Source organism: Saimiri boliviensis, chromosome 10 (genome assembly GCF_048565385.1).
Source record: "Saimiri boliviensis isolate mSaiBol1 chromosome 10, mSaiBol1.pri, whole genome shotgun sequence".
NCBI classification, from domain to species: domain Eukaryota; kingdom Metazoa; phylum Chordata; class Mammalia; order Primates; family Cebidae; genus Saimiri; species Saimiri boliviensis.
In genome coordinates, this window is record NC_133458.1 from 8,674,038 (window position 1) to 8,701,115 (window position 27,078).

Sequence of the window (27,078 nt, forward strand, 5' to 3'; positions counted from 1 at the left end):
TAAGAGCCCTGTGATCAACGTAGCCAAATGCCCATTATGAGAATTCAAAGGGTGGAGAAATCGGGGAAGACTCCCTCGAAGAGGTGAAATTTTAGCTGGATTGTAAACCATGGTTATCATTGTCATCCAGAGTGTGCCTTATTGACAACCCTGGCCTAGGAGAAGGTGCACTTGGCATCCAGGAGATAGAGTTAACAGGATGTCCACACAGGCCTTCAAAAAATCACCATGAAAGTTCATACCTCAAAGAAGATGAACTTTTCTGAATTTTGTTCAGTTAAAAAAAAAAAAAAATTCCTCTGTTTAAAATGACAGCTGTAGAGTGAAATGTATTTCCTTCTTGCCTCTGCTCCTTTGTCTTGGCTTCAGCCAGAACCAGAAACAGTGCTGAGTCTGAGCAGCCATTCACGTTAGCTGCCTGTAGCTCTTACTGTTTTCCTTTAATGTCTTTGAAGTTTGATTTCGGTCCAATTTGCATGTGATTGCTAGTGTCATTTGTTTGGCAGCCTTGTGATAGTCTGAGGTCCATGAAGGGATTGAAACCAGGAACTGGCTCCTTTTCCAACCACTAAAGCCTCATTTGGGTCACAAGCTCTGGCTGTTCCCTGCAGCATGACTGGAAGATGTGAGCAGCTCAGGGCTGGAACCCCATTTCCAGGTGCAAACTGTTCACCTGATCAAGCAGCTCCCCAAAATAGAGTTCCACAGTAACACCTGTTTATTTTCTTCTTATTATTCTTTTTTTTTTTTTAGATGGAGTTTCGCTCTTGTTGCCCAGGCTGGAGTGCAATGATCTCAGCTCACTGCAACCTCCACCTCCTGGGTTCAAGTGATTCTCCTGCCTCAACCTCCCCAGTAGCTGGGATTACAGGTGCATGCCACCACGCCCGGCTAATTTTTGTATTTTTAGTAGAGATGGGGTTTCACTGTGTTGGCCAGTGAACTCCGACCTCAGGGGATCTGCCCGCCATGGCCTCCCAAAGTGCTGGGATTACAGACAGGCGTGTGCCACTGCACCTGGCCTCACTTACTTCCATACAACTTTGCTTTTAGCTGAAAGGGATCTTAGAGGCATTCTAAGGCAATCTGCTCACTTTACAGGTGATAAAACTGAGACCCAGAGAAGTGAAGTAACTTGCCTAGACCCACACAGCTCATGGGTTAAAGAATCAGAACATAAGGCCGAGGCTTCTCCTTCCTAATCCAGTGACTCCTCCACACCCCAGCTCATCCCTAGAGCTTGTGCCCAGGCTGAGGACGATATTTTCAGAGGCAATATCATGAGGCAAAAGGCCGTGCCTACACCGGGCTGCTGATGTGGTGCTGTGCATTCCACTGGCTTCATGGTTCCCCTCTGCCCTGGTGGCTTCTGGTTGGTATTGGCACCACTGACTGCAGTGCCAGCTCCTTGGTGAGTGCTTCGGGGTGTGATTGACAAGTTTCCAAGACATCTCTCAGGGAGCGAGGTCCTGACGTTGCTGACATCTCTATTATTCATCTTTTCATAAATTTGGGACTGATGAATTCCTAGAAAGGGTAGAAGCAGAAGGAGCCACTGGAAGAGGCTCTTTAAAACTTCCCTGAATCTTCCCCCAGCGCGAATGAACAACAGCCCCGGCACACTTGAGGCTCTAGGACAGGCGTCCCCAAACTACGGCCCGGCCCGTGGGCCACATGCGGCCCCCTGAGGCCATTTATCCGGCCCCCCGCCGCACTTAAGGAAGGGGCACCTCTTTCACTGGTGGTCAGTGAGAGGAGCACAGTATGTGGCGGCCCTCCAATGGTCTGAGGGACAGTGAACTGGCCCCCTGTGTAAAAAGTTTGGGGACGCCTGCTCTAGGAAATCACACTTCAGAGTCACAGATTATCCCAATACTCTCTGCAGACAGGGCCTGTGTCAGAGTGAGGACAACAGCTCCGGATGTCTCTGTGTTTGCAAGTAAGGCCTATGACACTGAAGGGTGTGACCACCTACCTCCCACCCACTGTTCTGGTGACCATAAGGAGCAGAAGGAACTGTATCAGGATGTGATAAGAAGGAATTAGGAGCTGGGAGCCTCCCTGGTTGAGGACGTTGGCCCCTTGCTCGTTTGCCATCTAATAGGGGTGTCCCTGGCCTGTGGGGTCAGGTAGACCCAGAGCACGGTTGTCTATCACTGGTTGAGCCTGTTTTTCCTTCAAGAGCCCCTGGCCATGGGAAAATGCATCATGACAATTACACTGTTTTATCAGCCCTTGGCACTCCTGAAGTTGCTCTGAAATAAACATTCCTGCTTGTATGCCAGGACCTGCCTGTTTCAGAGCTCTCAGGTTTACAACTTACCCCCCTGTCCTAAATTGGTGGGGTGAGCCCAGAGCATTAAGTGAGTGGTACAAGTCAGGCTTCAGGACTGATGCAGGTCTACGTGCACTCAATGTGGGTTAAGGGGTGGTCGGCTCTTTCTCCTTCTGGTGCGTGCTGCTGCCAAACCAGAGATCACCTGTAGACTTGAAAGGGAACACGAGCTTTGGGTGAAGGATCCCAGCCTCCAACAGAAGCCAAAAGCTACCACTGAGCCAGGTAAGTCTTGATGGAACACCTCTTGCACAAAGATCACCATGTTCATTGAGCCTTTAGTGCCTGCTGGTCTCCGATCAACCCATGAATCAGTATCTGATCAACCACAGCACTTATGTGGTTTGGATTCAGGTTCTTTTTTTTTTTTTTTTTTTGAGATGGAGTTTCACTCTTGTTACCCAGGCTGGAGTGCAATGGCGCGATCTCGGCTCACCACAACCTCCGCCTCCTGGGTTCAGGCAATTCTCCTGCCTCAGCCTCCTGAGTAGCTGGGATTACAGGCACACGCCACCATGCCCAGCTAACTTTTTGTATTTTTAGTAGAGATGGGGTTTCACCATGTTGACCAGGATGGTCTCGATCTCTCGACCTCGTGATCCACCCACCTCGGCCTCCTAAAGTGCTGGGATTACAGGCTTGAGCCACCGCGCCCGGCTTGGATTCAGGTTCTGTACTTCTCTTTGTTGCCGCCTTTGTGACAGGACTTTGGGTAACCTGTGAGAAACACGGCCATACTGTAAACCTCTTGAGACAAGCTACACTGAGGGGACAGTCAGGTGAGGGCAATCAGGCGTGGCTCCTTCAGGAGGGCATGTCTCACAGCCACAGATCTTCGGCTCTGACATGCTCCATCTCACAAGCCCTTTTCTGAAATCTCCTTCGTTTCCTTTCTGATTCTCTACGCAGAAGGAAAATAAAGTATGGATTTTATGATACAGCCCAGCTTGGAGGGATGAAGCAGAAGGTTCTCACTGCACCTCATGGCAGACTGCTGACGGCACATATTTAATGAGGCACACTGAACTGGGCAGTCAGGAAACGGTCGGCTCCTCCTCTGTCCAGCTCTCTTCATAAGGGACTCTGTGACACTTTTATAAACATAATTTTGATTTCTGCATAAGAAGGCTTCCCCGGCTTGCTGTCTAGCAGTGGCTGCTGCAGGGAATTATTAAAGTGGCAGGAAGAGAGCCCTGGCTCCCTGGGCCAGGACATTCCCTGCGCGTGTGTTGGAACGAGAGTGGGAAGAGCGCTGGTCAGGAGTCCCTCCCCAGTGCTCTAGGACTTCAGTGTTCTCAGACCAACTGGGCTGCTCCTCTGAGCTGGGATGCTGACCCACACCCTGGGTGTGGCATCCACAGAACAATGCCCTTAGCAGTAATCTCACTGGGGCTGGGGACTGGGGTCTGAGCAGGCCACACTGAACAAAAGGAGTGTGTCCCCATCACTAGGCTAATGTCTGAGTTTTCTTTAATAGAATTTGGTAACAAAGTCAGAAACGAGACCGAATATGATTCTAGAGGCAACTGGGTCACAGGCTCAATTAGAGTGGTCACACACTAATTCCAGAAGCTGAAAAACTCCAAGGCCAGAATGGCCTCTGAGAATGCCTGAGTCCTTTAGATTCCACTGGAAAAGCCATTGATCTGTGCCAAGTGTGCGAAGAGCTTCAACAGCCATATAGCCCTGGCCGCCAGTGAGCACAGTCACGTGGGGGTGTAGCCCTGAAAGTGTCCTGGTGTAGCAAAGGCTTTCCATTAAGTGTAGCTCAGATGGCACAGGAAGGCCCTCCTGGGGGTGTGGGAGGACACTGCCCTGTGGGTGAGGACTGCTCTTTCAGGTGTGCACATCAAATGTAGAGACAGCCTCTCCTGGCTGCCAAGAAGCCTGTGCATGGCCCAGGACCACGAAACACTGGCAAACCGTCACGACCCAGAGGCCCTGTGCCTGTCTGGAGTGTGCTCCGTGTGTCTGAGCCCCACAGCTTTTCCTGGCCCGTTGGAGGAGCCATAGCACTGCAGGGCTCTTCTGTTGTCACGAGTGCCAGTGCCCTTGGTGGCTGTCCTGAGCGTGGCAAAAGGTTCAAAACAGGAATCTCTGGGCAGCCATTCCCAGGGGTAGAGGGGAGCGGCAGCCATGTGCTGTGAGTGTGGCAGGAGCTGCAGTCAGAGGCAGCATCTCAAGAGCACTGGGAGCCAGGGCCAGCCAGGTGAAGCCTACAAGTGTTGCTGGCATGGGAAAGGGACACAAAGATCATACTGACCCAAAAGAAGGCCCACAGTGAGGAGGCCCCACTGAAGCATCCCCAGCAATGGGGCTGAGGCATCTGAGGCAGCCAGCTCAGTTAGAAAGGCCTGCTGACTGCACTCTGGATGTCAGGAGCACTCTTGGGAAAAAGACAGGCAGGAGTGCAACACCTTTCAGGGTCTCAGATGGCTCCCCTCCTTCTATATCCAGCTGCAGTGATGGAAGAGGCTGTGCTGAGAGCTGCCTCCCTGGGAACCTACCCTGCCTAGCCTGAGATGGGGGCTACCGGCATCATGCTTCCCTAGTGAAATCCATCTGTCTTGAAGGGAACCCAGGAGAGGATGAAGGAGACCCTGTTCACCCCCACCACAGGGTCAGGTCTTCACCGCATGGAGGCCGCACTAACTCCCAGTCCCAAACCTAAAGCCCTGCTGTCTGTGCCTCTGCTTCGATAGTTGTTTCAATGCCTTTTTAAAAAATCTTGTATGCTCAAGTAAGGCTGAGTCTCCTTACCAAAGAGATCTGGTGGTATCCCAAGTCTCTGCAAACCTTTGCTGCAATACCACTGGAACATGCCACCCCGAGGCTGTGGAGCTGCAAGGGCTGGCGGGAAGGCTCTCAGGAGCCTGGCCTTAAGGAGTGCTGTTGACTAACAGGTCTGATGCAGCAGCTTTCACCACCAGTGGAAATCGATGTTTTTTCCTTGAAAGTCTAGCTTTTTAATTTCAGTAAACCAAATGAGATCATGAACGTAAAAGCACTTTGTAAACTGCCGTGCTCCAGAAAAGGCACGAATGGCCCACTCTCATCTCTACCTTCTAACTGGCAAAAACGATTGAGCTCACTTTCAAGGATTAGAGAGAAAAGAAATCAAAAGACAAAAATAAGGTGAGCACACAGGCACTTCCCCTGGGCACCTCTACTGGCCCTGTCCCCTCTCGAGCAAGGGCAGATCTCGTTCCGTTAGCTTCTCTAAGCTCCTGCTCCTTGCTTAGGGACACACAGGACAAAGATGTGTTGAAATAGACTCTGCTTTATTCAGGTAGCAAAACGTTAGGAATCACACATGGTTTTTAAAACCCCTTTCATCTTTGAAAACAGAGGAGAGAACATCCCCGGGCCAGTCACACTTAGTGCACCTGGCTAAGCAGACAACTGTATGAGGGAGCTGCCCCTCCATGCTGTCCTGGTAGGTACTTAGCACCCTAGAAACTCACCTTCTGCAGGAGAGAGAAGCAAAGGTCTGGAGCGAGGTCACACATTCTAAGGTATCTTCCAGGATAGGGGGCTACCTCACTCCCACTTGGAGTCGCTATGGCTAGCGGGATCAAACTACCAGTTACATGCTGGTTACTTGGAATGTCAGACCCAGCAGGCACCAGTCATCAGGGAGAGAGAGGGGAAATGCCAGGACATATACATAAGGATGCTGTCAAGACCACAGGGATGGAGGAGAGGGGCGACGGCACTGGGACTCTAGCCAATGCCAGAGTGTGTGCTCCCTCTACCCCTAGAGCCCTTGTGAGGCATAAACAGGAAGCCTCTCCAACACGGAGATCTCCAGGCAGCCTTCAAACCATGCAAAGGGGCCGGCCAGGGCCAGGGGCGTCTGGTAAGGACGCTCACTGTGTTTCCATGGGGGTCCTGAACGGGGAAATTCAGGATTGAGACGGCAGTCACTTTCTTCCTTCTTTGCCATTAGCTGACAAAGGGGAATGACGCAGGCCCACGCCCCTGGAGAAATTGGGCAGTGCAAACTCTATGACAAACAGCGTTCTCAGTGGTCCCGCTGTAAGGGGACCCACTTTCCCACCACCTAAGGCAGGGATTGGACGGTGCCCTCGGAGCACATGGATGCTGACGTGGAGAGGGTAGTGCTCCCCTGGCTTCCACCTCCGCTCCAGAACTACTCCCACAGAGACACACCCACGGCTGCTCACAGGATGGCCTCGTGCTCTGCGGGATTCTTCAAGGATGAAGAGGCCATGGGAAGCATGTGTGCTGGAACAGCACCTTGGTGTGGAATCCCCGTGCGTAGGGCGGAGGCTCCATCCCTAGCTAAAAAGGCCTTTCTCCCTCCCGTTCCACCAATTCACATCCACAGTGCCTGACCTGGGCAAGCTCCTGAATCCCCATGGAGACGGCACTGGGGAGAGGAAGGCGTGGACGTCTTGGCCACACAGATAGTAACACCACCCAGAGCTCCTGCACCACAGGCCTGTGGGGTCCCCTCTGACCGCCAGACCCAAAAGGGCTGGGAGATGTTGCCACAGGTCAAAGACAGAAAGCAAGAAAGGAATGACTGACTAGCGCCAAAAACAACAGGAAAGCAACAGAGCTAGGGCTGAGTGCTGGGGTGGGGATGGAAGGGCATGTTGGGTACTAGGGCGCCCGTGGCACTGGGGAGGTGCTTGGACGCCAGCATCTACCCCGGGAATGGGAAGGGTACTCGGGTACTTGGATGCCAGCACCGACCCTGGGAATGGAAAAGGTACTCGGGTACTTAGATGCCAGAATCTACCCTGGGAATGGAAAAGGTACTCAGGTACTTAGATGCCAGCATCTACCCTGGGAATGGAAAAGGTACTCAGGTACCTGGACACCAGCATCCACCCTGGAAATGGGAAGCAGCAGACTACAGAGAAGTCCCCACCCACAGGGGCCTGCAGCACAGCACAGGACCTGCCTGAGCCAGGCAACGAGCAAGCTGGGATGGATGGCACCTACTTCCTGCCTATTTAAAACAAGGTGAGGAAGGTGTGAACCTTGCAGTGCCAGGAGCCCCTCTGTCCTTCTAGGGCAGTGGTTCTGCGGTTCTGAAGCTGGAGCAGGCCCACAGTTCCTGGAGGAGGTTGTTCAAAGCCCCCGTCCCTGAACTCCCATCCAGGGATGCCTTAATGGGCCCTGGCAATCCTGATGCAGAGTCCCCAGGGCAACTTGGAGAAGAGTAGACTAGCCTGTCGTGCAGACGATGCATTCGGAGAGCAACTCCTACAAGGGCTTTGGAGACAAATTCCTACCTGTCCCACTAAGGACGAGGCCAGGGTGGAAGGCAGCTAAGTCCACACTGCAGCCAGAGGTCTTTCAGGGGGCTCGAGGCTCTCACTCACTAATCCTAGGGCAGATGGGGAGTCAGCAGGCACTTGGATTCTCTGCTGCCACTTCATGGGGAGGGAAACTGAGGCACAGAAAAGAGGAAGGGATTAATCAGACCACTGCCTCAGCAGAGCTGGGGCTGCATCGCAAGCCTCCCCACTCCAACTTGGACCCATCCTCTCATGAGGAAACCCAGCCAGGCATGCTTCAGGTCAGATGGGGCTCAGCAATACGGGAAGCGCCGGGCCCCCTGCCAGGAGAGCCCCAGCTCCACCATCTGGAGCTGCAGGAAGAGAACCTTTCTTGGGCGTTGTGTGCAAAGGGCTTGTGATTGTTTTGTCCTGAAGGAAGCCCTGGGAAGAGGTAGAGTTCCCCGCCAAATCAAGGCCTCACTGCTTCTGCTGTGGGAGCCAGGGTGGGAAGTCGAAGAACTAAGTCTCTGGGGGTGCTTGCAGCCAGGCCAGCTGTCCCTAGAGAAGGCTCAGCCTCCACCTCTAACAGACTGGCCTTTCCCTCCTCCCACTTAGGCTGTGGGCAGCCTCCCTGGAACATTCCCCAGGGACGTCCAACAGTCTCCCCATCACAACAGTCCTCTCGCCACCACAATAGGGGTTGAAACCTTTCATGATGGGGTTATTTTGGGTTATTTTCTGGAGCACCTTAAAAATGAACTTGCGGTAAGAACCTTCTGGCACACTTGCATGAGGCTTGGCTGTGCTGAGCCGGGCCTCAGGAAACAGGTCATGCACCTCCTAATGCCCACATCGCTCCAGACGCCACTGCCCACTTCCTGCTGCTCAGAGAGCATCCCCGCCAGTGGGAGAGCCGAGGGCAGTCTAGGTCCTGCAGAACCGTCCCTGTGACCAAGGACTCCCTGTCCCTCAGGACAGGCCGGGGGCCTCCCGGCTGCTGTTGGGGTACAGGAGGCTCTCGGGAGGCACCATAATGCAGTCCTTCAGTACCTCCACTGCTTCCCTGGAGGGCAGGGTGGGTGGCTTCTGGGTCCCGGACCCCTCCACATACAGGGCTCCCATCTCCCCCTTCCTGAGCCTGGCGCCTGTGACAGAGGAAGGAGAAGGCAATTAGACCGACCTACAGAGACCGCCTTCCACATTCAACTTCACCCAGGGACTGTCTGGTGAAGAAGGCTTGGCAGAACAGACTGGAGACAGGACCGCGACTGCTCACTGCAGCTCCCTTCTGTGCCTGCTCTGCTCATTCTTTCCTCCTAAGACAAGGGGTCTCAGCTGGGGGCCATTTTGTCCCCCAGGGGCCATCTGGCAATGTCTGGAGATGATTTTCTTTGTCACAAGTCAGGGGTATGCTAAGTGGGTATCTAATAGGTAGAGGCCAGGGATGCTGCTCAAGTTCCCACAGTGAACGGGAGGGGCCCCAGCCGAGAATCCCCCAGCCCCAGTGGCAGCAGTGCCAAGGCTGAGAGCCCTGCCTGGAAGGAGGCCTCAGCGTGCAGTCGGGTAGTGTTTGGACCGATCTGTGCTGGTCCCATTGTCCCTGTGGAAAGAGTAACGCGCACGAGTGCACACCTGTCATCCTGTCTTTCTCCTTCACACCCACAGGGCTGGACACTGAGCAACTTCCTCAACAAACGCCTGGGTGATGGGCTCGCCCAGCCCTCTCTCTTGGCTCTCCCTGTCTCTTATCAGTGAGGGGTCTCTTCTCCTCCCCACCTGCCCTGCTGTGGCTCCAGGGCCACCCTGCTTCCTACAGAGAGCCCCTGTCAACCCTGAGACCCAGTCCCATTTCTGATGGCCACAGACTCAGAGGTGAAAGCTGGAGCAGCCCCAGCTGGAAGGAGACCATCTAGAGACGCCAGGAGAGGGAACACTGCCCCGTCCTTGTCAAGTGGCTGCCAGTGGTCTACAGAACCCCAACAGCTTGCATCTTTGCTTTGGTTTTCCTTATTATTATTATTATTATTATTTTCCCCACTGCAAAAAAAGAATGTGTTCCATCTTTGGTTTTCAAAAGACAACTTGAAGAGAGAAAATTTCCTGTCTATGGCTTTCAGTAAAACTTGCCCTCCCTTCTAATACAGCTTCCCCCTCAAGCAAGTCCCTGGCCCAAGCCCCCCGCTCCAGCGAGGCTGTTTCTGCTCTCCCCTGCCCTGTGCAATTCCTGCCTGAAAGCCTTACCATCTCCTCTGCATCTCAGCTCCTCCACAGCCAGGCTGACCTCGTCCCTCTTTAGAGTCCCGCACAGCCGAGTCTACACAGCCCACTTGGAATGTGATGGCGCTGCCTGGGGCTGGTCACCCTCTCCTATTCCCACAGTGGTCTTGACCTTTAACTAGTACCATCTGCACCACCTGCCAGGCACTGTCCTGAGTGCTTTCCAGGTACAACTCACTCGGCAGATGAGAAACTAAGGCACAAAGAGACAGATTTGACTAATGCCACACAGCGAGGTGGGGACAGAGCCAGCACAGCAGTCACCGGGGCAGACAGGCTCCGGAAATGCACGCTCTCCGCACTAAGCCCTGCTACCTAGAGCACATGTGTGTTGTCTCCCTGGCAGGGGCGCAAACTCCTGGAGGGTGGGCGTCATGCGTCTAGTACCCACTGGCTTAGCAAATGGGTGGGCTCGTGGCAGAAGCTCCACAGGGACCTGCAGTCCTGTCTTGTTGGCCTGTGGCTCAGCATGGGGCTGGAGGGCAAGATTCCCTGACTTGGGGGAGCCCGGCTACTTACTTGCAGGGGAGTGGGCTGGCACCTGGGTGCAGGCATAGACGTGGCTGAAACGCCGGCCTGAGGAGGTCAGGTACCAGTGCTGGATGGCGGGCTGGGGGTTGTACTCTGTGACAGCCACGCCGTTCACAGCCGTCATCATGAGCATGTTGAGCACCTCGTTGGAGAGCTTGGTCCTCTCATCAGTCCTGATCCGGTTCATGGCCTTGAACCCCCGCTCACAGCAGGAGGTGGAGACGGGCACACAGACCACCACGGCCATGAGCTTGCTCAGCAGGGGGAAGCGGTAGTGCTGGGCCAGGGCGTTTTTGCAGAGCATGGAGAACGGGAGGTGCTGGGTGATGGCTTTCAGACCCAGCCACTCCTCCAGCAGAGCCTCCTCACTGTATCCTGCTGGGAGGGAGCGCTCGAAATACCTGGCCAGGGTGAGGATGTCATCATTCCCAAAACCGGCAAGTTCGATCCCGCTCGGCCAGGCCATGGTGTCAAACACCTCCATGTTCTTGAGCTGTGGCGGTCGATCTGCACTGAACCTCTGCTGGAGGTACTCGATTCCCGTCAGGACCGTCTTCTCCCTGTCCGCCTGGAACCGCTGTTCCGCTACCTCCAGTCTGTCCAAGCAGATGCCATGGAGCCGCCCATCCTTGAAGCTGGTGTTGAATTCTTCCTCTTTGGGCCCCGCCTGGTGACGGAGGCTCTCCAGGGCCACATAGGCCTGGCCCAGCGTGGCGTTCACCTCTGTAATCAGCACAATCTCCCTCTGGCACACCTCAGACAGAGGCCTGTAGATGCTCAGGAAGTCCAGCAGGAAGTGGCAGAACTTGACGAAGTGGAAACCACGCATGAGCTTTAGCATCCCCTTGGCCCGGTGCCCAATCTGGCCCCCAGCCTCCGCCACGCTCTGGAGGTGCCTGGCCAGCGCGGGCCAGCTGGCGAGCAGGGCGTGCAGCGTGCGCCTCCTGCTGGCCACCCACCGCACGGCATTCAGGTCCTTCAGGCGGAGGATCTCCTGCTCCAGAGCTGCTGCACCTTCCTGCAGCTCGTTCAGCCTCTTGTTTGAGGACTGATAAAACTTGAAGACGGTGCGGATGTGCCGGTCGCACTTCCTCACCAGATCGATGCTCCCACAGGCATCCACCACGGCCAGGTGCAGCTGGTGGGCCACACAGTGGACAGGCAGCAGCTGCGGGATGACCTCCTGGAACTTCTCCACAAGGCCTCCTCTGCAGCTCAACATGGCTGAGCCATCCGTCCCCAGCCCCACCACCCAGCCAGGCTTCCGGAAGGGGATGTCCAGCTCATCCAGGGCGGAAACGATGGTCTCGAAGTACCCATCTGCTGTCTCAGTGTAGAGAGGGGCCAGAGTGATGTAGGACTCCTTCACCTCCATCTGCTTAAAGTAGCGGATATAAATCCCCACGCAGGCCTGCTCAGAGGCGTCGGTGGAGCTGTCCAGCAGCACGCTCACGCAGGGAGACTTGCGCACGTCCTCCAGGATCTCCCTCTTCAGCGTCTCGGAGATGTACTTGATGAACTGAGTGCACGCTGTGCGATTGCGGTACTTGCCCAGTATCATGGTCCCAGTGCTCTGGAGAAGCTTTAGGATCTTCTCAAAGTCATTCAGGGGCCTTGAGTGGTATGCGATGGAGTAGGCGGCATTGAAAAAATGCTCCATGTTGGCCATGAGGTCACTGGAGATCTCCGGAATGAGGGCAGTCTGAGGGGCATCTTCCTTGATTTCAACCGTGTTGACACAGAGCCTGTGCGCTTTGCTGACTTCATGATATTTTAAAGTCTCCACTTTAAAAGGCCCCGTGTAACCTCTAACTAACCGAGATGATTTGTCGTGGAGATTAGGTCTTTCTTTGCAGGCTGAGCAGAAGAGCTTGGTCTCTTTGGGGTCAACTACCAACCATGGGAACTGCCCAAACCATGACCTCTGAATGGAACGGGGCCTGTATGTCCTCTTGATTCTCCTAGGTCCATCTCCTTCTCCTTCACAAAAGCCGGCACTGCAGCAGGAGGCATGGGCCTCCACGGGAGAGGCTGGAAGCAGCGCGGAGTCTGCAGCCAAGGCCTGTGTGTCCACCTCTCTCACTGCCACCATCTTCTTGTTCCCTTTGGGGAAAATTCAATCATGCTTGGTTCTGCTACCCAGAACTCTGCAGTCTTCTATCAGCTAAGACACCCCCAAATTTATAAGTATCCATTAAGCACAGCAGAGAGGACGAATGCAGTCCTTCTTTCTAGAGATCAGTAGTGGCGTCCACTTTAACCCTCCTCCATTCTTATCTGGGAAAGTCAATCTGGCTCCCCCAGAGTGGTTGCTAATCCTTGTGGGTTCTTTCACCAGCACCCGCACCACCCTATCCATGCAGCTACCCTGGGATCACGTGACACCAGATGCCAATAAGCTCAATTAACCCCCTTGGGGACATAGAGGCTGTCGGATAAGCAGCTGGCTTTCAGCCTTGTGTGAAGCTCCACTATGGAAACAGGTTAAATACCTGCCAAGGCTTCTTACAAGCCTCAGAAAGAAGTAGGTCCAGAAGTATGTGCAGTAGCTACAAGCAAAGATGTTACTGATTGAGTGAGACACCCAAGACAATGAATTCTCACAAAAATGGTGCTGTCACCAAGCACAGAGGAGGAGGGAGAAGGGATGAGAGGCTCACAGACCTCTGGGTCCTCTGGCTCCTTGAGACCAGTGTCCCCACCGACCTGCTCCCACCAGCTCTGCCACAGTCCCTATCAGCCCTTCTGCTTACAAGAGGACCTGTTGTTTCCCAGTTTCACAGACTACTCTGCACTCTGTGGGCAGGGTTCGTTGCTTACTCATCTTGTCTGCACAGGGCCTTCTGCCCGGTTTGGTGCCCTATGGGCCCCAGTCGGATGAGCACAGCTGAACTCATGCTGTGTGACTCATCACAGACACCCTGGCACGTGCCCTTCAGAACGCCATCGGTTTAGACTCACCTGGAGGACGACCTTTCCCCCACGTTGGCCCATTTGGGTCCTTGATCCAGGGCGCAGCCCTCCGCTCCAGTTTGGAGATCAAGTCCGGCTTGGCAGCAGCAGGTCCTGTTGCAGAGATGAAGAATCATGCTGCTATCAATGCTGAGGCCAAGTTGAGTAGCCCGCTCAAGCTAGACTCGGCCCCTGAAATACACAGAGGTGTCTCTGTGTTCTGTCCTTAAAAAGTCTGGTGGGCTGGGGCAGGCTGAGCGCACACCCGGAGTGCGAAAGAGGCAGTCGAGGAGGGGCATGCCTCTGCTAGGATGGGACTTCCTCAGACCCACAGGCCAGCCCCGGGAGTCATGGTCCAGCCATACACACCAGAGTGGGAAGGGTGGAAACAGGAAGAAACGCAGGGACTAAGCAAGAGAGAGAAGCAGTGTGTGTGGTGGCGGGGGAGGGCGTGCAGCCACTTGAGGAGTGGAAGGTGCCACCCACAGCTGGCCCACCCATGTGCCCCTCTACCCCACCACTGGCCTTTGTGCAGGTGATCAACTATATAGGTTTTTGAAATGGGCACATGGAGGGCACCCCCAAAATATCTACCACCTGCCATGCAGCCTGAAATCTGACTAAAAGAGTTTTGTGTCTTTGGATTAAGCACTTTACTTAAATAGGAGTATTGTTCAGGGTATGCAAATAAACTGTTTCCTCTACTGAAAATAAAATCCATCACTATCTACATCATGCTTTTGTGTGTGTCTATGTGAATATGTGCATACACTTTCTGTGGAAGGCCACACAAGCAACCGGGCCTATGGGTGCTCCCGGGAGGAAGTGAAGGACAAAGGGAAAAGGAGGTTGGTTTCCACTGCTTATCTTTGGATCACTTGAATATCTTTATATATATAATGATACGTGTGTGTGTGTGTGTGTGTGTGTGTGTGTGTAATATCTATATATTTATTACTAATAAAAATAAAAAGTAAATTACTAAAGTGTGTTAGATTGAACACATATCCTTCTTAAAATATTTCTAAATGTGACATTTACAGATATTTTAAGAAGGATATATGCAAAGGAAAAATAAATGAGATACTTAGAGATATTTTAAGAAGGATATATGCAAAGGAATAATAACAACAAAATGAGGGATAAGCCCAAGAGAAAAATCGGACCTTCCAATTTTGGAAGGAAAGGAGCAAAAGAGAAACGAACAGAGCTGAACACCACGTGCCTGCGGAGGGGTTAACAAGGAGAAGCAAGTTGGTTGGTACCACGGAATCCCAGAAAGATTCAGCAACTGCAGGCACCAGGTGCAGGAGAAGGTGGTGGGTGGGGAACAGGAGGGAGCAGGGGACTGGCTCAGAGTCTGCACAGAAATCTGCTAAATCCCTGGTCCCCTCACCTGTTCCAGGAAATACCACCACCACACCCCAGAGGAGAAGAGAGGCTTAGTGTACAGAAAAACTTACCCAGAAAAGCTCCAGATCCCAGAAACCATATACAGGGAAAGGTGAATGGGCGGTGTGGTTCTGAAAGCAGGGAGATCAAGTCACGTCTATGGACTGAGGGGTGCACTGCTCGACTCCAAGAATGCTGGCTGGGCTTATCACACCCTCCAAACAGGAGACGGGAAGTGTTTTCTTTAGAAAAATGGAATGGCCCTTCTCTCTTCCCTCAAAAGATCTACGGATACTGACTTTTGTGGGTTCTTCAGTAAGACATCTGGGTTTACAGCTGATTACCCTACAGTGAAAAGTGGAACATACTCTTGATCTTCCCAGCCATGCACAGAGCTTCCAGTCAGTTTTTAAAGGCTTACTCTTACACAGGAATGAACCTAGAAATAATTATTTAAGAAAAGCTTCTAACATAAAAGAGAGAAACCAAAACGAGTAGGAAAAAGTTTGGAAGAACTTGAGATAGAGCAAGGAGCAAAACAAAACTTCCAAATAATGAGAATTAATATTGCCAGTGAGAAAAGTCATGATAGCCTTTCATGAAAGAGGCAATAAGAGTTTTAGAAACTAAAAAACCCAATAGAATAAAAAATTAAAAACTCAATAATAAATACCATTGTTAGAAAATAAAATGGAGGAAATGTACAAGAAAGTAGTCTAGAAAAGATAAAAGCAGAAAACAGGAGAAAAAGAAACAAACAGAAAACCAGAGGCTCAATCCAGGAAGTCTAAAATCAAACTAACAGGAAGGAGTTTCTGGAAGAAAGAAAAGAGAAAATAGATAGGAAGAAATCATACAAGAAAATTTCCCCAAACAGGAAAAGACAAGTTTCTACATGGAAGGGAAATACCAGATACCCAAAACAAAAGATTTAAAACACACTTTATGTAAAACATCAAGGCATGTCATTACAAATTTGAGAAAATCAAAATCAATTTCAAAAGCTTTCGGAGTAAAACAAATAGGTCATGTTCAAAGATTCTGGAATAAGAAGGCACTAGAGCTCTCAACAGCACCAGTAAAACCTACAGGGGCAATGCTTTCGAAATGCTGAGGAAAAGTATTTCCAACCTAGAATCCTATGCCCAACCAAGTCATCACTGAATCAAGAGGGAAGAATATGGGTGTTTTTGAGGGAATGTGTTCTCCTTCCAGGTCCACAAGGGGGCGTAGTTTCTAGGGCAAGAAATTCCCAGCACCGTGCCCCTCTCCCATCTCCATCCAACAGATTTAACAGTTTATGTTTAAATTTCGAGGGCGGGGGAAGAAACTAAGAGTCAATCACTGCAGCGGAAATTCTAAGGAACTCCTTTCATCGGCCAGGCGTCTTAGAGAAGGTGGGGGGCTCCTCCTGGGTTAAAAGTCCCCGTCTTCCACACCCCTCTGGACTCCATGTTTGGGTCCCCATCCACGAACACTCTTGTCGTGGAAGCTGCTTTTCCTCTCCTAAACTGCACGTGTCTCCTCTCAGTGTGGAAGCTGCTTTCCTCTCCTGGGTTCCATCTTTCTGGATTCTCTCACTCAGTGTGAGAGGAGCTTTCCTTCTCTAGTTCTCCCGCTCTGGGAACCCTTCTCACTCAGTGTGGGAGAGGCTTTTCTTTCTCCCGCTCAGTGTGAGAGTTGGCTGCTTCTTTCTCTCTCCACCTAAATAAAATCACTTTCTACAACACTTCTTAAGTCTGGCATTTACTGTGCACTGTGCCGTGGTCTCCTCACCCATTCTTGGGGAATGAGTGACCAAGAACCTGGAGAAATGTCCTCTCAGGGGAACTGAGGGGGTACCCCTGAACCCCAATACTACATTTTTAGATAGGATGCATCACAGAAGGCGGCCTCCCCTGCACCCTTCCTTAGGAAGCCACTGGAAAATGTGTACTAACAAAATGAAGACGTCAACCACGAAAGAAGAGACAAGACTCAGGAGACGGGAGAGACGGGCACGTCTCAGGCCACAGGTGTGCTGCAGGCCTAAAGGGCGCCTAGGTTAGACAGAGCAGGGGAGGGGAAGGCCCTGTGAGCGAAGTCTCCAGAGAAAGAATGAAACGGAGAGGTCACAGGATGTCCCGTCACGGGGAAAAGCCTCTTCAGAGGAGTTTTATTTATTTTATTTATTTATTTATTTATTTATTTTTTGAGACGGAGTTTCGCTATTGTTACCCAGGCTGGAGTGCAATGGCGCGATCTCGGCTCACCGCAACCTCCGTCTCCTGGGTTCAGGCAATTCTCCCGCCTCAGCCTCCTGAGTAGCTAGGATTAAAGGCACGTGCCACCATGCCCAGCTAATTTTTTGCATCTTTAGTAGAGACGGGGTTTCACCATGTTGACCAGGATGGTCTCGATCTCTTGACCTCGTGATCCACCCGCCTCAGCCTCCCAAAGTGCTGGGATTACAGGCTTGAGCCACCGCGCCCGGCCAGAGGAGTTTTATAATTCCACTGGAGAGTCTGGAAGGAATTGATGAGGGCACAGTAAGTGAGAAAAATAAAAAAGAAGAAAAGATTTTCCAATTCCAGGGGGAAGAGTCCTACAGTGAAGGAAATACCATCACACGACACCCCCTTGTTCAACAGCAAATCATACATCATCCTAACTGGGCAAATAATTTATACTAATTTAACCAAAAAAGTGTGATGTACCTGTTCTGAGAGGATGGAGAGAAGAGAAGTGGGGCCCAGGTGATGTAACAGGGCCATATCTCCATCTTCCACAGTAGGAATCTATACAGAATATCTAAAATCAATAAAGCGGGAATACAATAAACACAAGCAACAGGCTGTGAAAGTGTGATTCTGGCTGCCTGCTCTGGCAAAGCCCCCCAAAGTAGGAGCCAGCTCTCCAGTGTTCCAAAGCCAGACACGGACATCTAACCTGGAAAGAGAATGGCTGAGGGCCCAGTGCGGGGGTTGGAGGGGGCGTGGCTCTAGCCTGCACCCATAAGGAAGAGTCACACAGCTGAGACTGAGGAAGCCAGGAAGTTGGGCACCAGGGATGTTTCTGGAAAGCGTTGTCAAGGGTATTGTGAGCCTCTCTCCCTGACTATGGGGAGCGTGGGTGCGCCCTTTCCCCTAACCTGACCTGTATCACTGAGCAGCCAGGAGTTCAGGCCTGGGTAAGACTAAAGCAGCCATAGGCTGCCGGTGCCTTGGAGGTGGCCGTGTCGGGAATGGCCCACACTCCAGGTCTGTCAGAGCACAGGGTCTGGAAGTGCTTCCATGGTTCAGATGTGGGCTACGCAGGGAAGAAGAAGAGGCCTGGTGGTGTCTGTGGGGCCTGCTCGTGGTGGTTGGCTACCGCTCTGATGCTCCCCTGTGAAGGAATCTACATGGGACAGGCTGCCAGGGCAGACATTTACCCAGGTCCAGGCAACTGCAAGCAAGAAGATCCCAGGGCCTGTGGCGGGTATTGCGGAATCCACACACACGCCCAAAGAACCAGCTTTAAAGGACCACAGCTCTTAAGTGGCTGGTGTCAGATTACATGTCAAGTGAAACCTTTCTTTTACCTCTCCCACCTACCCACCATGCCATTCCCACTGAGGATGAGTCAGAAATTCTGAAACCAGCAGGGGGTAGGAGAAGAGGAGACCTTCTTTCTACTGCATGGGTCCAGATTCTATAGCTGCAGCAGACTGAGGCTGGTAAGGCAAGAATTGAGTGTTAAATGGAGTCCAGATTTTCTACTACTACACAGAAACTGCGCTTTTGTTTCCTAAATTTTCCTTTTGGTAAAGTTTAGATACAAAGTCAAATTTACAGAGAAGATCGAATAATATAAGGAACTCCAATCGCTAACATCTCGCCTCATGTGTTCCAGGCAGGCTTGTGAGCTCACAGGCACACGCTCTTGCTGGGTCTACACACATCACTACAATATTTTTCTGAACCATTTAAGAGTAAATTGCTTGCATGCCACTTTATTCCTAAAGACTTCGTATTACCCAACAAAAATGACGCTCGCATAGGTGGTAGGCGGGATTCAAACACGGGCTCCAGGGCCCTCGCCCTGGCCTGACCCCTTTCCCCTGAGGTGAGGGGATGCTGAACAGGATGAGAGGTCACGCTGTCATCATGTCACCTTGCACAGCAAAGGGAGATTAGCGGGTGGACCCGACCTAATTACACAGCTCTTTCAAAGCAGGGGCTGTTCTCAGCTGCCAAGTCAGAGCTTCAAGGCACATGACGATTTCACACTGCGGCCAGCCTGAGCACGGAGGGGCCACAGGGAAGCAACCAAGGGCAGCCCCTGGGCTGAAAATGCTCCCACTGATAGGCAGCAGGGGAACCACAAGGAGCTAGGTTCTGGCAACAGTGTAAGTGAGCTCAGAGCCTCCGGACAGAAGCCTCTCTGGCCAGCCCCTTGGTTTGGGCTAAGACCCTAAGCAGAGAACCTGATTAGGCCCACCTGGACTCCCGACCTGCAGAGCTGTGAGGTAATACATAAGTCTGCAGTCATTTGAAATGGGGCAGCAGAAAGCAAAGGTGTCATACAACCAGAGTTACAATGATCAAAACCAGGAAGCTCAACACTGATATCATAGTATTATCTAATCTACAGTCCATACTAAATTTCTCCCCTTGTCCCCAAAATGTCTCTAGAGCCCAGCATCTCTCCCAGCAGCATGCACTCAAGTTGTCACACCGCTTCAGTCTCCTTGAATTGCGGGAGTTTGCCAGCCTTTCTCTGTCTTTTTTGGATCAGGACACTTTTGAAGAGCTTTGTACTGGGCATTACACTCACTGAAATTAGACCAGGAAGATTTTATGTTATCTGAGTGTGACAAGAAAAAGTTCTGAGCCCTGCCTAGATTTAACCCAGAGGGTGAAAAAGAAAGGGGCCCCAGGGCTGACATGCTCAGATGTGAGCTGGAGGATGCAGCTGTTTCATGAGCACATCCTGCGGAGTCCATCCCTTCTAAGATTATGTCCACATACGTTATTTAGAAATAATGCAGCAAATTACTGGAAGAAACAGCTACAAGCTTCTGGGGAAGAGGACTTCCTAAAAGAGAAAGGTGGGACAGGGGACTGTCATTTTTCTTTTTTTTTTTGAGATGGAGTCTCAATCTGTCGTCCAGGCTGGACTGCAGTGGCGCAATCTCGGCTTACTGCAACCTCCACCTCCCGGGTTCAAGAGATTCTCCTCCCTCAGCCTCCCGAGTAGCTGAAACTACAGGCACATGCCACCACGCCCAGCTAATTTTTATATTTTTAGTAGAGATGGGGGTTTCACCATGCTGGCCAAGCTGGTCTTGAACTCCTGACCTCATGATTCACCCACCTCAGCCTCCCAAAGTGCTGGGATTACAGGTGTGGGCCACCGTGCCCGGCAGTTTGTGTTCTATTTCAAAAAGTAATTAAATGATAATGCAAAATAATATTTGGTTTTCAATTCTTAAAGCATTTGTTATGGAGGGTAAAGTGTAGGAAACTTAAAAAAAAAAAAAAAAAACTAGCCAAAGTAAAAATAATAACAATTACAAAATCTCCACTATGTTTCAACACTACTTTATATCCCAGTTGTTGGCTTGATGCCTTTTAAAAGGTCACTTTTAAACATACAAATAGCTTATGCCAGGCCCTGCCTGTAGTCTCCAGGCTCCTTAAAACACTTTTATATCTCAAAAATGAAGAACTGCTGAAACTGGGGGATAAAGGATAACCAGAGACCCAATTAAAGTAACTGAAAGGAATCACACACGTGCAACTCAATTTCTAGATTCCTACACCTGTCTAAATTTCACGGACAACCCGAGACACCAGGCCCACCCCTAGAAAGCCTGTCTGATTCCTGCCTCTGACCCGCAAGGAAAACAAGTTCCTTTCCCTCTGATAACATTTTATGTTCATCCAAATAAAACTTAAAAGACTTTAATTCCCCTAGTTAGCTAAGATTTCCCTACTGCCTAATTTATGTACATGAAACACAAGCCTGAAGGAATAGGCACAGGCTAAACAATCCTGGCCAGCCCTCCCCACGTGCCCGGTACTTTCACCATCGTCTGGGGGCTTCAGAGGGAAACAGAGTCGCCAGTGCCCATTACTTTAAAAAAAAAAAACCCAACTTTTTGTAGGAGGGTACCCATTTTTAAAAGAGATGTGAATTTCACCCTCACTCTCACTGCTTTTCAGCACGGCAGGGGCAGTGATGCTCTTTGAACGGAAACTCCTAACCCAGGGCACGATCACAAAACCTGTCACCACAAAATAAATAATTTAAGTCACTTCTGAATGTTTGGGGAGCCATTTAAAAATTATCAACAATGGTAAAAACATGTATGTAAGTCAAGAATATTTAGAAAATAATCCAGATCTTAGCTGCACCCGAAAGAGCGGTAACACAAGGGGCTATGACATCAATCAAGTCACAAACTTTCCTATTTCCCGTTTTGCGGAAGTCACAACACAGGCTGCTGCTGGAACTCCTAAGGCACCTACAACAGCCTGTTCTACAAGGTTTCTGTTATAATGTATGTTGGTAAAGAAATATGTAAAAGCTGTGTAAGATGAAGAGTTGGCCAGGTGTGCTGGCTCATGCCTATAATCCTAGCACTTCGGGAGGCTGGGGAGGGGAGGGGGTGGATCACCTGAGGTCAGAAGTTGGAGACCAGCCTGGCCAACATAGTGAAACCCCGCCTCTACTAAAAATACAAAAATTAGCCAGGTATGGTGGTGCACACCTGTAGTCCCAGCTACTTGGGAGGCTGAGGCAGGAGAATTGCTTAAACCCAGGAGGCAGAGGTTGCAGTGAACCAGCATCGTGCCACTGCACTCCAGCCTGGGTGACAGAGCGAGACCCTGTGTCCAAAAAAACGTTGTATTTCCATCTTGATGCTTCATAAGAACCTTGCTCATCTGCCAGAAAGACGCAAAGAGAAGATCAAACAGCAGATGCAGGAGAGGAGAGCACTATCCTGAGTAATGAGCACTGCCCTCTTCCTGCTCCAAGGTCCAAACCCCATGCCCCCCATCCTGAAGGCTGCCAGCCCTTGCTGGCACCTGGCCCAAATGCAGGAGCCTCAGCCCTGAGCTGCACAGATGGGGTGGCTCTGCCAGGCCATCCCCACCATCATGGGTCAATGCCCTTCCTCCTTTTGGTCCACCTGGTTTTGAACTCAAATAAAACATTTCCGACTCTATAAATGCTTCCTGATCTCTCCCGCCAATACCCAGGAAATCAAATCTCTCTTTATCAGTAGCCCTGGCTACTCTTCTGGAAGCTCTTTTGGGGGAGACTGTACTATTTTATGTTTTCTTATTAAAATGTCTGTCTCTCCCACAAATGTGCTACGTCCTTGAAAGCAGAGACGTGGCTCAGCCGTGCTCATCTGGCACACAGGAGGTACTCCAAAATGTCTGGTGGGGGATGAATGGGTGGACGAGTGGGTGGATGAGAAGGTGATAAAGCACAGTTACCCCAAGCAGGGGAGTTCTGAGGTGCAAAGACAGGATTGGTCTCTGTCTGTGCATGGGAGGGCAGGAATGGGAAGATAACCACAAGCCCCAGCTGCCTTTGTGGGCTTCCCGAGTCAAATGAGGATGGCGAATAAGAGTCTCAGTGCGTCTTTACCCAGGGATGCCAACAGCTCGTAGTTCATCCGCATCACGTCCCTGTACAGCTCCTTCTGCCGCTTGTCTAGCATGCCCCACTCCTCCCGGGTGAAATACACTGCCACATCCTCGAACACCACTGGCAGCTCCTCAAACACCACAGGAACCTCCTCCGACAGCCGCTCTGCAGAAGGGTCCTGGAACAAAGAGCAGCGGCCGCTCAGCACCACCTGACAAGCCAGGCACCCACGTGACACTTCCGGGGCCTTCGGAGCCCCATTTCTCCTGGGAAGCTTACCAAGAGGCCCAGATGCACTCGGAGGAACTAATTTATACATTGAAAGTCAAAGAATCAAATTCAGGAGGCCCAGAATCAGTAGGTAAAAACCAAGTGAGACTTGGTCAGACCCTAGAATCCCCTGGGCGGAAATGAAAGTGTGAGAAAAGAATGGGCAGCCGGGCAGAGCGTCTGACTGCTGTCGTCAGTCCTGAGAGCTGCCTTCTGTTCACTACAACTAAAAGGTGACCGTGTGCCTTAAGGAACACCTCTGAGATTTCCCAACGGGATGCGAATGAAGAGGTGGTCAAAAAAGCTAACGATGCTTACCACCAGCAACTGGTTTACAATGCCTCACTGCTAAAGGAGTTCAGATCATAAAAGGTTATGTCTGCCCTAATACTAAAAAATATCAGGAACAGGAAAAGAAATGAGCTATGCTGTTTTTCTGGATTTTGGAAAAATGAGAGTTTATGAACTTGAGCTGGATTTCTTATGATGTCAGCTCGAGGAAGAACCTCTGAGCTATTCTCATGGGACTCCTGGAGGGGAGTTAAAAATGATTTGTTGCAAAATTCTACTTCTATGCAACAGGTGAGAAATGGAGAAGCTTCCAATGAACGTAGTTTCCTTAGAGGACAACTTCCCAAAGCATTCGGTAACTACAAAGGAATCCTTAGGTGGGCACTAGAGTCCTTTAGTGCCCAGCAGCGCTGCCAGGAATGGAAGGAAAGCACTGGGCTGGGAGCGCAGGACTCTGGGCAGATTCTGGCACTGACTATAGGAGCGCTAGGACCCGGGACATGTCACTTCCTCCAAAGCCTCAGTTTTCTTCCAACACAATGAGTTTAATAGCACTTGCTTTACCGGCCTCGCAGCAACATTAGAAACATTACACCAAACAACACGTGTGAAAAACTGCAATGTTTAAAAGTGCAACATGACTCCAAAGTTAAAGTTAACGTTTTTAAAAATACTAGCCAGGTGTGGTACATCATACCTGTAATCCTAGCATTTTGGGACGCTGAGGTGGGAGTTTTGATTGAGCCCAAGAGTTCAAGACCAGTGTGGGCAATATAGTGAGATTCCCATCTCTACAAAAACTAATAAATTATCCAGGTATGGTGGCATACACCTGTAGTCCCAGCTACTTGGAGGCAGAGTGGGAAAGATCACTGGAGCCTCAGAGGTCAAAGCTGCAGTGAGCTATGATCACACCACAGTCCAGCCTGGGTGACAGAACGACAGCCTGACTCTTAAAAAAAGTTAAATACTGACTAAGAGCTCTGTGATTGTTTGTGGTTGCAGGCTATTTCTTGAGATCTATGTTTATTTTAGATTCTGAATAAAGATTATTGTTTCCTTTATACCAGAAGTAGAAATGTTCTATCTCACAAAGTATGTTTTGTTATTTGCAAAAAGGAGATGATAATAATAGGGTTGTTGTCCAAATTAAATGAGATAATACACGTAAAGCATCTAAAACAATGCCTCGTCCACGATACGCATGTCAGTATATGCTAACATTATGATGTCAGCAGTAGGTTATCACTAATGCTTTTTTTCATCATCTCCACGGATACACACTGTTCTCAGTATTGAATCCTTCTCTGTAAGATACAGCAATCATTATAAACGTATTACCTGAATGCAGGATTCTACTGCATCATTACATAAAATACTCATGTCTGAGGAGCTGTGGATGCCATCAGTGGTTTCTTTTTGCCTCAAATCTGAAATGCAGTCTAGATACATTGCAGGAATTGCTCCACTCCCCCCAGGGTCCTCTAGTTCAGCTCTTGAGCTTGGTAGGAGCTCAGCCATGCTATCAAAGCCTCCCAGAGGTCCTGGTGGGTAGAATACGGGGTAATCCGCAGTGAAGAGCTGCTCCGGGCTGGCCAGGACATCTCCAGGTGGGTCTCTGATGCTCCGGAACCGGGCTGCCCAGACAGGGTCCCTTGCTGCCAAGGCATTGACACAGAACACATGGGCCTTGCTCTTGGCGTGGTACTTGAGCGTCTCCACCTTGAATGGTCCTGTATAACCTTCTATCAGTCTTGACCGCTTGTCCCTGATGGAGGGGTATTCTCGGCAAGCAGAGCAGAACAGAGCCGTCTGCTCCTCATTCGCAATCAGCCATGGAAACTGCACAAACCACGACTTCTGTATGGACCGGGGCTTCAGGAGTTTCCTGTTTCTTCCTGCCCAGTCTCCCTTGATGTGTCCACTCCCCGTATTGAGGTGGGAAAGGCAGGCTTTCTTCCGAGGCGGCAGGCACTGTCCACTCTCCTTGGTAGGACCTTGCACGTCCATTTCTTCCATGTAGCCCATCTGTTTTTTTCCTTTAGAGAAAAGGGACAGAAGGAATCTGCTTTAAAATCCTACAGTTCGAGCCACTGCTACTCACAGGGGCTCTGAGGTACATCAAACGTGAAAGGCAGAAAGCGCTCATACACCTGAAATTTCTTCTAGTCCCGGCCAAGTCTGCAGACCCTTCCCTCACCTAATCCAGAAGAAAGCCAAAGAGATGGCTTTATAGAACCCTCCCCGTCCCTTCTGCTTTTTTAATTTAAAGGACAGATACAACTGGCCAAAATCTTTGCAATCTAATCTGTGAAATGTAAGACAGTGGTACAATCTTCAGGAGTCAAAATTTATTTATGGATAAGAACATTGATGTAATAGAACATAGGATTAAAAAAAGATCATTAAAGCCACACACCGCGACTCCATGGAAAGAGAGTTACCTGCCTTCTGGGCAGGCAGTTTTGGTCCGCAGGTAGCTCTCCTTAAGCTGTAATCTATCTTCCAATACTTTTACATCAAAGTACTGGATACTGACTCAGTCCTCAAGAGAAACTCAAGCCTAATTCCTCTTATACCACAACCCTTCAAAGAGATGAGGACTCTCATGACCTCACTAAGATCTTTCTTCTTTATTCACTCCTTAGATGAAATGCAACTCAATATACTGTAACTCCTGTGGAACCATTTCTTATACACCAAGATAAGTTCCAGTGCCCAGTGGACTCAACATTTTTCATGCCAGGCCAACAGACTGGTCTACAAAACTGTAAGGGCATGAGGCGGTTAATAGGAGTCAGAAGGCTCAAAGTAAGAGCCAAGCAAGGAGAAATGAAACAAAACAAATTTGTCTCTATGATACTTTACAGAGTCACAAAGCTGTCTAGAGTGTCTTGTGGTCTATCTGAGAGAAATCACAAGGGAAAACAAACTTCTGTGATTTGATTCATATGGGCTCTTGTTCTCCACCTCTCTCTTCTCCCACAGGAGGGGCTGGGTTAAGTCAGTTATTTTACATAATGACAAGATTGTAAAGGGCTAAGCCAATCCGTGAACAGGAGGGTCTTATCAAAAGAGGAAAGAAAAGATAAACCCCCCAGCACTTTGAGAGGCCTAGGGGTACCTATCATGAGATCAGGAGAACAGGACCAGTCTGGCCAACATGGTGAAACCCCATCTCTATTAAAAACACAAAAATTGGCTGGCCGTGGTGGCAGGCGCCTGTAACCTCCACTATTCAGAAGGCTGAGGCAGGAGAATCGCTTGAACCCAGGTGGTAGAGTTTGCAGTGAGCCGAGACCACGCCATTGCACTCCAGCCTGGGTGACAGATCGAGGCTCCGTCTCAAAAAAAAGAGAAAAGATAAATCCCTAGAAATTAGCAGACAGTTGTTCATTCATTCAGTGATTATCTACTGTGCAACTGCTGAGTGCCAGGTATTGGTCTAAACACTAGGAATAAGGTAGTAAATAAGACAAAGTCATGTCTTCATGGAACTTATACTCATTATAAACAAATTCTCTTGGGTAGAAATAAGACGATGGGAGATGAGCGGCTGGAGAAGGACGCTGGGGCAGTGTGTACATTTAGGTATTAATAAGCTAACTCCCGGGAGAACAGCAGTGTCAGTTGGTGGAGGACGGGAAAGGCCGAGGATGAGCCTGGAGTCCTGGGGCCGCCTCTGCTCCCTCTCCAGCCAAGTGCCCGCTCCTGGGTGCAGGTCCACACTCACCTGGGTGTTGCTCCAGAAGACTCCCCTGGCCCTGGACGCTGCCAAGCCATGGCTCTGGCCCTCGCCCGAACTTACGGAACAGCTCAGGGTTGGCAACAGTTGGTCCTGAGTTTAAAAAAAAAAAAAAGAGTTCAAAGCACTATGAGGGTCTGGCTCCAGGTCACAACGCGAAGGAGGTATCTGTCTGTGACTTTCTCTCAGCATGGTGAGATAAGGGGCCAAGGAGGAGGTAGGAGTCCTGATGGTTCAGCACAGTGGTTCAGTGGTTTAGCAACTCAGATATCTATGAGCCCCCTAACAGAACAGGGGACTAGGAGAAAGGACTGAGGGCACAAGGAAGGCTAAACAGGTATAAAAACTATGGGTCAGAAACCCAAATGCTGAGAGGGGCCAGCCTGGTCATATAACAGAGCAAA

General features: G+C 50.5%; 1 protein-coding gene across 6 annotated transcripts in view; it reads right to left on the reverse strand.

Annotated features, from left to right (window-relative positions):
* Positions 1–2,853: 2,853 nt before the first annotated feature.
* Positions 2,854–27,078, reverse strand: part of ZNF862 (zinc finger protein 862) — a 31,676-nt gene continuing 7,451 nt past the window's right edge. For 4 of the 6 annotated variants that reach the window (XM_003929840.4, XM_074378932.1, XM_010340445.3 and 1 more), the window contains 6 exons: positions 26,663–26,767; positions 24,271–24,968; positions 22,369–22,546; positions 13,360–13,464; positions 10,387–12,501; positions 5,599–8,735 (listed from right to left, as the gene is read on the reverse strand). In XM_003929840.4, coding sequence (XP_003929889.1) covers positions 8,560–8,735; positions 10,387–12,501; positions 13,360–13,464; positions 22,369–22,546; positions 24,271–24,968; positions 26,663–26,767 — 3,377 coding nt within the window. In that variant the 3' untranslated portion in view covers positions 5,599–8,559. Of the gene's footprint in view, positions 3,053–5,598; positions 8,736–10,386; positions 12,502–13,359; positions 13,465–22,368; positions 22,547–24,270; positions 24,969–26,662; positions 26,768–27,078 lie in introns of those variants that run through there. The other 2 variants (XM_039472562.2, XM_074378930.1) reach the window with 2 other exon arrangements.